Here is a 13921-nt window from a genome sequence, read left to right on the forward strand (position 1 = left end):
GTTGTTGTATAAAGACGAAATCATGAATTTGCATGCATTTGTTATGTTGACCTGTCTGAAAAATATTTGAGGGGACTAGCAAAATCACACAGACATGAACGCTTACTAGTTAATCTTGACTGGCTGGATTCACTATGTTGGATATCTTTCCAATGTCTGATAATCTGTAGGCTTGCTGGATGTCTAAAATGGTGGGGATTGTGTTAGCTTGTCTAAACAAATGTGAAGCTCCCTGGTACAGATATTGTAAGCATGTCTCGGAGACATCCAATATACAATGATTTCCTTTGTTCACTGTAATAATCAAACTGCATGTTTTGACACTGTGTATATCACACTGCTGGCTTCAATGCATATGCATTATTTTGCTTTCTCTAGGCTGTCTCCAGTACTGAAGATGTCATTAAACGGAGCTTTCCAGACATTCCAGTACCGCAGTTCTTGGGAAAAATAAGCAGTTTGGAACAAATACTTCACGCAAAAACAGAAAAAACAGAACTTCCTGAATGTACAGAGCAACAACTTTGGTAATAGTTTATATTTTTAAGAATATATTAGGTGAATCGATTCTGGTCGGGACTAACAATTGGATTTAGGCCAGATGTGGTCAAAGTGTGGAGTGCCTGATGTTGATGGACAACACCTCCATCAGCCCCAGGGAAAAACACAAATCATTACATCCCTCTTGACACACAAGCAGAGAGAGATCTCAAAGAACACATCACATACACTCCATACTAAAGTGTAAGAAGGCAGAAGTCAGATACAAAAAGCTTGCAGTAGAAAAGTTTTCATTTTAAACAACCAATCGGAATGAGAGCAGAGAAGAAATAGATATATTCCAAACTGTCATACAGGAAACATGGGGAAAGGGAGACCCTTAGACTATACTAAACTAACTACAGTAGAGTCTCGCTTATCCAACCTTTGCTCATCCAACGTTCTGTATTATCCAATGCAGTCTGCCTCCTGCCCAGATCCACAGCTGTTTCAATACATTGCGATGTTTTGGTGCTAAATTCATAAATACAGTAATTACTACATAACGTTACCGTGTATTGAACTGCTTTTTGTGTTAGCTTGTTGTGGGTTTTTCAAGAATGCTAGAAATTGTAATTTTGTGAAAAGTACCAGTATTTTATCACATAATTACAGTGCCCTGTGAAAATTATCAATATGAATGCTATTTATTTACCTGTAGTGCAGAAAGGTTCAAATTTAAAGTGTTTCCCAAATCAGCAACCTTTTAGATGTATTGCTAGTGATCCAAGTGCACGTTTTAGTCCAGTAGTTCCCAACCTGTGGCCTGTTGACCACCAGTGGTTCACAAGAATGAAAATATGGTCCGCGGCCTCACCATTACTACCTGTTGCCTCGAAACCACATGGCAATGAGAGTATCTGGTCTCGCAAAACCTTCTTATAGTGTTGAGATAACGAGGATGTCAGGAGGGGAGAAGCTGACTACCCACGAAAGATTACTACTACCACATCAACTCTAGATTATTAAATATGGTTTTCTGTGGGCGAGCAGACGGTGACTACTGGATGGCATATGTTCTTTATCAGAAACTAGAGCTGATGTGGTCTATCCAATGCAATTTTCTGAATCAACACCCCAAATGAGCAAATCAAATCTGACACTGACCAAAAACTAATTCATATCCTTTTTGGTACTAATGTTGGAGAGTAGTCCCGAGTCAAAATGGTCCCTGGTCAAAAAAAAAAGGTTGGGAACCACTGCTTTTGTTCCTATATATTACTTAAGGTCATTTGCAGATTGGGTGTGTTCACTGTCTTTATTCTTTGTAACTGAATCATTCAGGTGGAAGAGTGGTTTACTATGAGGCATGTGTTTGGTATGTGTTTGGCAATCTTGGATTAATCTGAATTGTTTTTTTTCCTTTCAAAGCATTGACTCGGCAGACATATGGAAGACCCTCACCTCTTGCAGTCACCTCTCCAGTTTAAAATGTCGTCATAATGAATCTCGTCATCAGGAAAACCTTTTAGCTGTGCTTGGAATAGATCTTCATCAAAAGGTACTAGGCATATATAATTTTGTGGAATAATAATAATAATAATAATAATAATAATAATAATAATACTTTATTTATATTCTGCCCTTCTCATCTCGAAGGGGACTCAGGGCGGATCATAGTACACATACACGGCAAACATTGACTGCTGCTTTATATAGACAATACACAGACAGACAGAACAGAAGGAGGTGCCATGGAAGGTTGGGCTCGAGTCCAGGGGTGGCTGTTGATCTATCCTCTATGAGGAACCGTCAGGATTTCCTCCTTCCTTTTGATCGCACAGCATTTTCTGATCTTCTTTCTTTATGGCGTCGTAAAACACCTCCCCTGCTTTTTAGCAGTACCTAATTTCTCTAATCACAGCTAAAGCTGTTTTCGAATTGCTTAGGTAAACAGGGAGCTAGGCTGACAGTTGGCAGCTCACGCCAACTCGGGGCTTCGAAGATGCAACATTCTGGTTGATAGATCTTATAATTGCTGATGATTTACCAGCTGTGCTAAACCTCTTAATAGCTACTGCCATCTTCATACAGAAGTGCCAGGCATCTTCCAATGAGACAAGGGAGTTTGCCCTATTTTGGCTTGATATCAAAAATTTTGTTTCCTACCTTCATTTTTGGAGCCCCCAGTATCGCAGTGGGTTAAACCACTGAGCTGCAGAACTTGCTGACCGAAAGGTCAGCGGTTTGAATCCGAGGAGCAGGGTGAGCTCCTACTGTTAGGCCCAGCTTCTGCCAACCTAGAAGTTCGATAACATGCAAATGTGAGTTAGGTACCGCCTTGGTGGTAACGGCTCTCCATGCAGTCATGCTGGCCACATGACCTAGGAGGTGTCTACATACAACGCCAGCTCTTTGGCTTAGAAATGGAGATGAGCGCCACCCCACATAGTCGGACATGACTATACTTCATGTCAGGGGAAACCTTGACCTTTTACTTTAATATGATATGATAGCTTAGTTTATAGTGCTAGGAGAAGCCCAACTAGAAGATGAACCAATATGTCTTCATAACCATTCATATATGCCTCAGCCTTGTCATGAGCCTTTTGAACAATTTTTCAAACCCATTCTCCTTTTCATATCATACAATACAGTCCCCATATATGTAGGAGAAACCTTTACCTTTAATATCTTGTATTTTATAAACTACCTTATTTAAGTGCAATCTTCTGCTACTTTGCACAGTACAGTCCTATTGTGACCACTGACTTAAATGGGAACTCTACATACAATTAGGGGATTTGGCCCTTTAGGGACAGGAAAAAAATCCCAGGATGCAAAGTGGGCATTCAAGGCTTCTCTGAATTTGTCTTAGGTAAAGGTTGTCCCCTGACATTAAGTCCAGTCATGTCTGACTCTGGGGTGTGGTGCTCATCTCCATTTCTAAGCCGAAGAGCCAGCGTTGTCCATAGACACCTCCAAGGTCATGTGGCCAGCATGGAGCGCCGTTACTACATCTACAAAAATGCTTTCTACTGGCTCTTTGGATCTGGTCCAAGGGACTTTGGAGCATTCCTGAACAACCAGAAAGCGCTAAGCAACTTTATATCTCAAACGAGGAAAGGGAAAATCACTGTTCAAAGCTGGCTTTTTGCATGATAGTTTTCCACTTGCAAACTGCATTGCTTGTTTTCTTTTGTAAAGAGACTTTCCATTATGCAACATTTGTGCCACTGCAAGTTAACTGACATGTGTCCATTCTGCTCCCCAATCAAGGGGCTTCTTCCAATTACATGACAGATTTAGCAAAAGTAGGATATGGAATTAGGAAATATCTTCGAGAAGGGCAGCAAAGGCCTAATCTTCAGGCTCTACAAAAACAGTTTAGAATACAACTTAGTAGGTAACCAGATAGAAACTGTAATGTTTACATGGACTAAAGATTTAGGTAGAAATATTGATTTGGAAGAATGAGAACATCTAGTTGGCTCAATTAGAGAAAATATGTTTAAAATGTTTTACAGCACCTACAAAACTCCAGAGTTATTGGCTAAAATAGAGAAAACAGGACGAGGGGCTTGCTGGAGATGTAAGAAGGTGAAGGGATCCTTTTTTCCACGTAGGTTGGACCTGTAATATACTTCAAGAATTCTGGAAAAAAGTGGTGAAAACAAACAAACAATATGATTAACAAAAAGGGCAAGAAAACACTGAAAATTTTCTTATTAGGAATATTTAGAAGGTGCATTAGCGCAGGAGATGAAGAAATTTGTTAATATTGCTTTGTTGCTGCGAAACTAATTATAGACAAAACATGGAAGGGGGAAAAAGAGTTAACTATTAAGGGTTTGATAGATAAATTAGTGCTGTATATACTCGAGTAGAAGCCAAGTTTTTCAGCCCCTTTTTTAGGCTGAAAAATCTCCCTTTGTCTTATACTTGAGTCAAGGTTATTTACTATTTTACAATATTATTACGTAGTATTATTTTTATTGCATTTATTATTTTACTTTCTAATTATTATGATTTGTTCAAAAGATATTTCGCTGCCTGCGCTCCTTCTATTTTTATCAGTTTTATACTAATTTATTAAATTCTTTTGATACGAAATAAATAATTACATTTATTCTTCTACTCTAGATAAATTAGTGCTAGTTACATTTATTCTTTTACTCTATTACTGTTATTACATTTCCATTATTTTTCTCTATTATTTTTATTACTTTTATTATTTTACTCCCTTTATTATTATTGGAAGGATTTGTAAACACATTTACATTGAAGAAGGTTAGACTAATGGTTTAATCAGAGTTGGACAGCTTTATCTTAAATTACAATTTTATGTAAATATTTTTGAATATTTAGTAATGCCTCAATTAATGTAATTTTATTAGTATGTATATCTAGTTTGAAACTTATCAGTAGCTACTGCATTTCTCACCCTCGGCTTATACTCGAGTCAATACATTTTCCCAGTTTTTTTTGTGGTAAAATTAGGTGCCTCGGCTTATATTAGGGTCGGCTTATATTCGAGTATATACGGTCACACTGACAAATAGCAGCAGAGGAGGAAATAACCCACATGATCTCTTCGGTCATCTGGAGAGGCCCTGCTCGCGCTCCCACCTCCATCGCAGGCGCGATTGGTGGGGACGAGAGAGAGGGCCTTCTCGGTGGTGGCCCCTCAACTCTGGAACTCACTCCCCAAGGACATCAGGCATGCCCCAACTCTGGCAGTCTTTAGGAAGAGCCTGAAAACATGGTTGTTCCAGTGTGCCTTCCCAGAATAAGGAAACTCCCAGCAATATGTCCCTAAATGCACTTTATCAATGATCTAGGATTGTCTGCACACTCTGAAATTCTCCTCTCTGAAATTCTATCCTAGTTATATATTTCACCTGGTCATGCTCAGCATTATTTTTTAAAATTTTAATTATTACATTTGGCCCAGCCATAGGTTTTTAAGTGTTGTCGTACTATTGTTAAAGTTTACTGCTTGTTTTTTGTTTATGAGTTTTATTTTATTGTTTTGTATTGCTGTTGTTGTTGTTTTTGCTGATGTATTGTGGGCTCGGCCTCATGTAAGCCGCACTGAGTCCCCTTGGGGAGATGGTAGCAGGGTACAAATAAAGTTATTATTATTATTATTATTATTATTATTATTATTATTTATGACGAATTTGTACAAAAATTGAGGTTGGCACTTGGGTATCTGGAAAAGAAGACAAAAGTAGATTTGAAGAGCACCATAAAGGGGATTTAGTGAAATAAAACATGTAGGTTAGTGGATTAGTTATGTGATCCATACTGAGGGGTGTCGAAGGTCATAGGGGTCATAGGGCTCGGAAACTTCAATTGGTCCAGCGGGCAGCAGCCAGGATGCTAACCGGGGCTCATTATCAAGAGAGGTCTACCCCTCTGTTTAAGGAGCTCCACTGGCTGCCATTTATTTTCCGAGCCCAATTCAAGGTGCAGGTGCTCACCTACAAAGCCCTACACGGTTTGGGACCACCCTACCTGCGTGACCGCATCACCATCTACGAACCCACACGCTCGCTTCGGTCATCTGGAGAGGCCCTGCTCGTGATCCCACCCACGTCGCAAGCGCGCTTGGTGGGGACACGGGACAGGGCCTTTTCTGTGGTGGCCCCCCGACTTTGGAACGCCCTCCCAAAGGATCTCAGACAGGCCCCTACTCTAGCCGTTTTCAGAAGGAATTTAAAAACTTGGCTGTTCCGTTGTGCCTTCTCAGACTAGGAATCCCCACCCAAGTCCTAGTAGCACCTTAGCATAACTAATCGTCGCTGCACACCGCACTTTTAATCCTACGTGCCTCCTGCCATTTCAGCACTTTTAACCCTTGTACCCCAGTGCGCCGGCCGAACCAGTTTTTAATAATGTCTTGATGTACTGCCATTGTTGTTATTTTGCTTATTGTTTGATTTGCTTTGCTATTGTTGTGTTATGTTCTCTATTGTATTGTGTTTTGAGGCTTCGGCCTGTGTAAGCCGCATCGAGTCCTTCGGGAGATGCTAGCGGGGTACAAATAAAGTTAATAATAATAATAATAATAATAATAATAATAGGGGTTGGGTTCACGGGTGTTAGAGCAGGGGTCCCCAAACTAAGGCCCAGGGTCTGGATATGGCCCTCTAAGGTCATTTACCTGGCCCTCGCTCAGGGTCAACCTAAGTCTCAAACGACTTGAAAGCACACAACAACAACAACAACACCAACAACAATCCTATCAGCCAAAAGCAAGGCCATACTTCCCATTGACATACTAATAATTTTATATATTTTAAAATTGTTCTTCATTTTAAATATTGTATTGTTTTTAAGTGTTTTTTGCACTACAAATAAGATATGTGCAGTGTGCATAGGAATTTGTTCATTTTTTTTTCCAAATTATAATCCGGCCCTCCAACAGTTTGAGGGACTGTGACCTGGCCCTCTGTTTAAGAAGTTTGAGGACCCCTGGGTTAGAGGGACAAGAAATATTAAGGTATAATAACTGTACAGTCAAATTTGATTTTTCACATGTTTAACGAGCACTGACTATATACCATTCTGTAAACATGCTTGCTCTTCTGTATACCTTTTTATTCTTTTTCCCCTTTTTCTGGGTTTTTATTTTGTTTTTCTGTTGTCTGCTTTGTTTCTTGTTTCTTGTGTACACTGAGGTAAAGGTAAAGGTAGTCCCCTGACATTAAGTCCAGTCATGTCTGACTCTGGGGTGTGGTGCTCATCTCCATTTCTAAGCCAAAGAGCCAGCGTTGTCCGTAGAAACCTCCAAGGTCATGTGGCCGGCATGACTGCATGGAGCGCCGTTACCTTCCCGCCGGAGCGGTACCTATTGATCTACTCACATTTGCATGTTTTCAAACTGCTAGGTTGGCAGAAGCTAGGGCTAACAGCGGAAGCTCACGCCACTCCCTTGTGTACACTAGAAAACAACAAATTATTTTTTTTTAAAAAAAAGAAGTAGGGAGGTGATCAGTACAAATGACACGATGTTCCCTGTTTAAGGAAGAAGAAGAAAGAGATTCCTCCATTCTGGTATTTTTATCTTGCTCTCTCTAAGGAACTCACAGTGTCTCTCTCTCTCTCCATTTTATTCTGGGAAAGAAGAAGGACAGAATGTACCGCAGTCAAAGGCCCAAGGCATCTTATTTAAAGAAAGGGATTAGCACAGGGGTTTCGGGGCATTGCTGCAGCGGGAGAAGATAACCTTTCTGCTGTCGGTTCCTCTTCCTCATTTGTGAAGGACACAGGCTTCTGTGACAACAGAGGGAAAAATTTGGCCTTATAACATGCCCATAAAACCTGCGTTACTTGGAAGTGCTTTATGTGATGTTTCATATCTATTTAGGTTCTTTCAGAAGGTGAAGATGATATTTTGGAGGAAACCTGCATGAAAGAAAAGGAAGATTCCGGTGTTGGTCAATGTAACGGGAACATGTGCAAATCACTAATTCAAACCAAGGTAAAACCAGGAACCGAGGAAGCATTTTCATCTCTTTGTCCGTTCAATCAAATTTTATGTTCTCTTGTGATTGGTGCTTGTTGCTGCGTCTTGTAGACCAGTGTTTCTCAACCTTCCTAATGCCGTGACCCCTTAATAGAGTTCCTCGTGTTGTGTTGCCGCAAGGAGGTCCTCCATTGTGCATGTAGCAGGGCTCAGGTTGCATTGCAGCAGGTGGTCAGTGGTTTGCTCTTCTCCACACTCGTATGTCGTGGATTCCACTCTGTAGCCCCATTTCTTAAGATTGACTCTGCATCTGGTTGTGCCAGAGTGCAGTCTGTTCAGCGCCTTCCAAGTCGCCCAGTTTTCTGTGTGCCCAGGGGGGAGTCTCTCATTTGGTATCAGCCATCGATTGAGGTTCTGGGTTTGAGCCTGCCACTTTTGGACTCTTGCTTGCTGGGGTGTTCCAGCAAATGTCTCTGTAGATGTTTTCATAAGTAAGTGTTTTTGTGAGTTCCTTCCTCTAAAATATAACCCCCAATACTTGGTATTAGTTGTTGGTCTCCTGTCCAAGTACTAACTGACCCTGCTTGGCTTCCAAGATCTGTGGGATATTTAGGCCATGAAGAGGAACAGAGTATTTGGACAGAAAAAATGGCTGGTTGGGTTCCTGAACAGGCACATTCCACATGGCAGCCTTTAATCGCACACCCTCCTTGCTTTGATTCTGAATGCAATGGGTGCGGACTGCATTCCAGAAAGCAGATGGCTTGCATTGCTGCTCATCTCAACTAAAGGAATGAAGTGATCAGATGGACAAGAGTGGTGTAGGACAGGTCCTCTCTGTAGTGGAATAATCCACCAGGCAGCAAATGAAGATTAAGTCACACCTTGGAAGAAAAGCAAGATTGGGTGATACTGAAGCATATATTGTCATGAGATAGCAGGAAGTCAAATCAGAAAGGACAGATTGGATAATTGTGCCAAACTGGTCTTTCAAGTAAGGAGTGGCTCAAGTAGGTTTTGCATAAGATGACAAGAAGAGAGTGCCTTCTTACTGTAAACCAAAGAAATGTTTGTTGCCTTGAAAATGCAAATGCAGAATTAAAGGCACTGCAGAAACGTCTGAGCCAGCTGTACTTTGGTGAGGAACTTCCCCAGTGCTTCTTTGAGATGGCAAATTTTCTCTCGCCTTTCCAGTCATGAACTATGCAGTTACTATTTTGAGAAAGTTACACAACACTTGGCACTGGTTTTTGATAAATAAACTCTCCAAAGAATGCCTTGTTCTATTTCATGTGGAACTCATCAGTAGGTGCAGTATTTACTCTGTGCTAAAAATACCTGTAACCTGAAAAATCCAGATTGTACTGTCACTATAATTAGGCTTCATAATTATGTATTTTATATACCCAGCATGGTGTAGTGGTTTGAGCACTGGCCTGGGACTCTGGACTCCAAGGTTTAAATCTGCACTCGGTCATTGGATAATTTTGGTCGAGGCAGAGGCAAGTCCCCTCTGAACAAATAATGCCAAGAAAATTCCCAATTTAAGGGTTGCCATTGGTCGGAAATGATAGAATCATTGAATCATTGAGTTGGAAGAGACCTCATGGGCCATCCAGTCCAACCCCTTGCCAAGAAGCAGGAAAATCACATTCAAAACACCCCTGACAGATGGCCATCCAGCCGCTGCTTTAAAGCCTCCAAAGGAGCCTTCACCACACTCCAGGGCATAGAATTCCACTGCTGAACAGTTCTCTGTCAGAAAGTTCTTCCTAATCTTCAGGTGGAATCTCCTTTCCTGTAGTTTGAAGCCATTGTTCCACATCTTAGTCTCCAGGGTAGCAGAAAATGAACTTGCTCTCTCCTCCCTGACTTCCCCTCACATATTTATCATCATGTCTCCTCTCAGCCTTCTCTTCTGAAGGCTAAACATGCCCAGCTCTTTAAGCCACTCCTCATTGGGCTTGTTCCCCAGACCCTTGATCATTTTGGTCACCCTCCTCTGGACACATTCCAGCTTGTCAACATCTCCCTTCAATTGTGGTGCCCAGAATTGGACACAGTATTCCAGATGTATTTTGTTTTATGCATTTTATTATTTTGTCTTCCTCGTCATGGGGAGTTCTCCAAGAAATTAATAATCAATTCCCTACATAAAGGAATCTTTTTGGTAGTTCCTTTAGCACTTGAGACTACACTAGACATGGATCAGTGTCTGAGTTGTACAACAAGGACACCATTGGGTGTAGACGACAGGATTTATCATCCTAATGTCAGTTTTGAGTTTTGGTGAAAAAAGAAATCCCCAAAGCTCTTGATTCTTGTATCAGTGATGTCCAAATTACTTTACACCTTGTTTTAATACATTGGTCCCCAACCTGTGGTCAGTGGACCACCAGTGGTCTGCAAGAACGAAGATATGGTCTGCAGTCATACTACACTGTTGCCTTGAAACTGCATGGCAACAGGAGTGACTGGTCTCGCAACACCCTCTTACAGTGTGAGGCAACAGGGATGTTGGGTGGGGAGAGGCTGACTACCCACGAAAGATGACTACTGCCACATCAGCTCTCGATTATTAAATATGGTTTTCTGTGGGTGAGCAGATGACAAAAACTGAATGGCATATGTTCTGTATTAGAAACTAGAGCTGATGTGGTCTATCCAATGCAATTTTCTGAATCAGCACCCCAAATAACCAAACTGAATCTAAAGTTGACCAAAAACTGATCAAGTGGTCCCTGGCCAAAAAAAGGTTGGGAACCACTGCGTTAGTAGTTTGCAGTTCCCAGCATTCCTTACCATTAGCAAAGCTTGCTAGGGCTGATCAGACCAGTCTTCCTCTCCCATTTATTTATGCCCAGCTTTCCTCTCTTGAACAAGACTCAAAAAGGCTCATATGTGAAAAGACACACTTTGTTCATCTCCCCATATGACCATTTGAAAAATTAAGGTCTATTTGGTTTTCTCCCCCAGTAGAAAAGCAGAATTCCTGAGGACTTTGGGGTTTCCTCTTCAAACCATGAATTTACATGTCTATAGAAACGGGAAATCCAGCTCAACCCAGAGGCATATGCTTGCTTCAGTAGTTCTGCTCACTATGCCAAATGGGGTGGCAAGCCTGGAGAATGCTGAGCCTTTATTTATAGTAGTCCAGAAATAAATAGAGACTATAATAATCCTGTGACTCCAGTTACAAGGCCATTGACGATATGTTTTTATGACTTATGGTGCAGTGTTGGGATTTTGAAATGTGGTTTTGTACTTTTTGTCAGAAAGTAAAAAATGAACTAGGTATTTTGAATTACAAAAATGTGAGTCAAGCTCTGAAATAGTAAGCCAAACCCTGTTAGAATCAGAGAGCTAAAGCTAGTGTTGTCCTGAGGGATGTGAGGCAAACCTCTGTGTGAGAGAAGCCTCGTGTGAGAAAGCTCCAGTGTGAAGGCTGCTGCGTGTAAAGCTACTATATATTTGCGTTACAGAAACGTAATTCTTGTAAATAGTGCAACCATATTATTTTACTACAAAGCAAAGCTAGTGTTGTCCTGAGGAATGTGAGGTAAACCTCTGTGTGAGAGAAGCCTCGTGTGAGGAAGCTCCAGTGTGAAGGCTGCTGCGTGTAAAGCTACTATATATTTGTATTACGGAAACGTAGTTCTTGTAAATAGTGCAACCATATTATTTTGCTACAAAGAAAAGTTAGTGTTGTCCTGAGTGATGTGAGGTAAACCTCTGTGTGAGAGAAGCCTTGTGTGAGGAAGCTCCAGTGTGAAGACTGCTGTGTGTAAAGCTACTATATATTTGTGTTACGGAAATGTAGTTCTTGTAAATAGCGCAACCATATTATTTTGCTACAAAGAAAAACCTCCTATGGAAGAGATAACATTGGTCTGTGTGTTTTTGTTCTTTTTATCACTTTGGGTTCCTGGTGCCGGGTGACGCTGCTGCTAATTTACTCTGCTGTGCATTTATGAGGAGGGTCTTTCATTAATAAGCCCACTAGCTCAACACTTTTAAATATATATTTTGTTTTATTTGCAACCCAATGGGAATATAGCAATGAATTAAAAAATTGAAGCATGTGGCTAAACAGCTATGTGGCTTTAGTGGTTAAGTATTAGAGTCTTGAAGTGACATTGGTTATTTTCTTATGGGAGTTGTAGTTCAACTTTATCTATAAGGTCTGAACGATTTCCATCCCTGTCCTAATTGCACCCTTAGGGTTGTTCCTTGCTTAAGAAAACTATGACATTCATGGGGTTACTATAAGCCAGCAGTTGACTTGAAAGCACATACACTACAATTCAGACTGGGGTGGTTGCATATCCTTGTGGTAAATCCTGTGTTGCTACCGTATAGTGCATAAATGACCTTCACATTCCTTTCCTTTGTGTGTGTTTTTTGGCACAGCTTTCTGTATCCCCTGATGCAAGACGGAGTCATCTCTTCACATATAACCTCTTCGTAAAGAAAACCCCATCCACCGGAATTATGCAATATATAACTGTTCCCCAAAAGAAGAGGATTTTTACCACACAAAGCCTAAGGATGAAAATGTTTAGCAGCAACATCTGTTAATACAAATACGTGTCATTCATCTTTTTAATTCCTTATAACCTATTACTAATCTTCATCCAGAAAAAGCCTCTGAAAAGATGTTTCACTCCAAGGTTGTGGCTGCAATGTAACTCATGACACTGTCAAGAGGCGCACAGGATTCCTGATATTTGATGAACTACTAGGGGCGTATTGAAGTGTTTGTGGTGCTAACTCACTCTTGCCATGTGAAATAGCCTTACGGGACTGAAGAGCCTTTCCCCAACTTTTCTAGCTATGGCCAGGATTAAACACGTGCTTTTGGTGTGCCTTGCCACCATCCTTTCACTCACATGTTCTTACAAACCCTGACAGCCTTTACTTGTTGCCCCTGCCTATCTTTTTACTGATCCCTACTCTTAGGAGTTGCCTTTTATTTTGTAAACATGGGTCTTCATTACATTAATTTGCATCTGAACTGACTTTCTGTATAACTTATGGGAAGACGATTTGATACCTACTTATCCTTACATTCTTGATTGTGCTCTTCATTGAACTGAAAAGTAAAATACAGTCAGCCCTCCACATCTGCTGGGGTTAGGCACACAAGACTTCCATGAAAGCAAAGAACTGCAAATAACAATTTTATTGTATTTTTTTCGCCTGAGAGAACATCTAAGAATCTATAGGTTTTTCATACCATAGAATTGTAGTGGAGACCTAGAGAGGTATTCTCCCTAGGAATCTCTAGGTCAGTGGTTCTCAACCTGTGGGTCCCCAGGTGTTTTGGCCAGTTTACCAGCTGTTAGGATTTCTGGGAGTTGAAGGCCAAAACGTTTGGGACTCACAGGTTGAGAACCACTGCTCTAGGTCTTTCTGGCAGATTCTATTATCAGTTTCTAGCAGAAGTTGACCACGGAGGTGCATTGGAGGACCTAGAGATTCCTAGGGAGAACACTTAAATCTACCAAGGTGAATGGCTGACTGTATCTGATTCAATCGTGTTCTAAAACTGATACTCCTGAGCAGTTCAAATAATTTTATTTCTAACGTGATAGCACAGGTGTATGGGTTGAATTGGCCAGTAGTGTTGGCATTACATTAAAAAGCTCTAGGACCCTTATGGGCTAAGCAAATCCTATTGCTTTCCTCAACAAATGCTATGCGTACATAAGCTCTGTCAACAGCTTGTTCTATCCAGTTCAGTGCCTACGAATTCTACAGCCAATATTTTTGAAAAAACAAAGGTTTCAGCCATTTTATATTTGGGAAAAGAGGCACTGCTGTCCTTTCTGAATGATGTGACTAGCACTCTCTTGCAGTGTAGTGAAAATAAAGAGTGATGGTCACATTTCAAGTCACTGGTACGAGTTCAGTGAAGTTTGAAAAGTTTGAAAAGCCATTTAAACTAATGATTTGGGTGTAAATTAG

The 13921-nt window shown here is 40.8% G+C and overlaps 1 protein-coding gene across 1 annotated transcript in view; it reads left to right on the forward strand.

The window, feature by feature from the left end:
- CLBA1 (clathrin binding box of aftiphilin containing 1) overlaps positions 1-13921 on the forward strand; it is a 31691-nt gene extending 17770 nt beyond the window's left edge. Inside the window, exons 3-6 of the mRNA XM_060754567.2 lie at positions 379-527; positions 1912-2041; positions 7856-7969; positions 12365-13921. Of these exons, the coding sequence (XP_060610550.2) occupies positions 379-527; positions 1912-2041; positions 7856-7969; positions 12365-12532 (561 nt within the window). The 3' untranslated portion in view covers positions 12533-13921. The remainder of the gene's footprint in view (positions 1-378; positions 528-1911; positions 2042-7855; positions 7970-12364) is intronic.

This window comes from Anolis sagrei, chromosome 1 (genome assembly GCF_037176765.1).
Source record: "Anolis sagrei isolate rAnoSag1 chromosome 1, rAnoSag1.mat, whole genome shotgun sequence".
NCBI lineage: Eukaryota > Metazoa > Chordata > Lepidosauria > Squamata > Dactyloidae > Anolis > Anolis sagrei.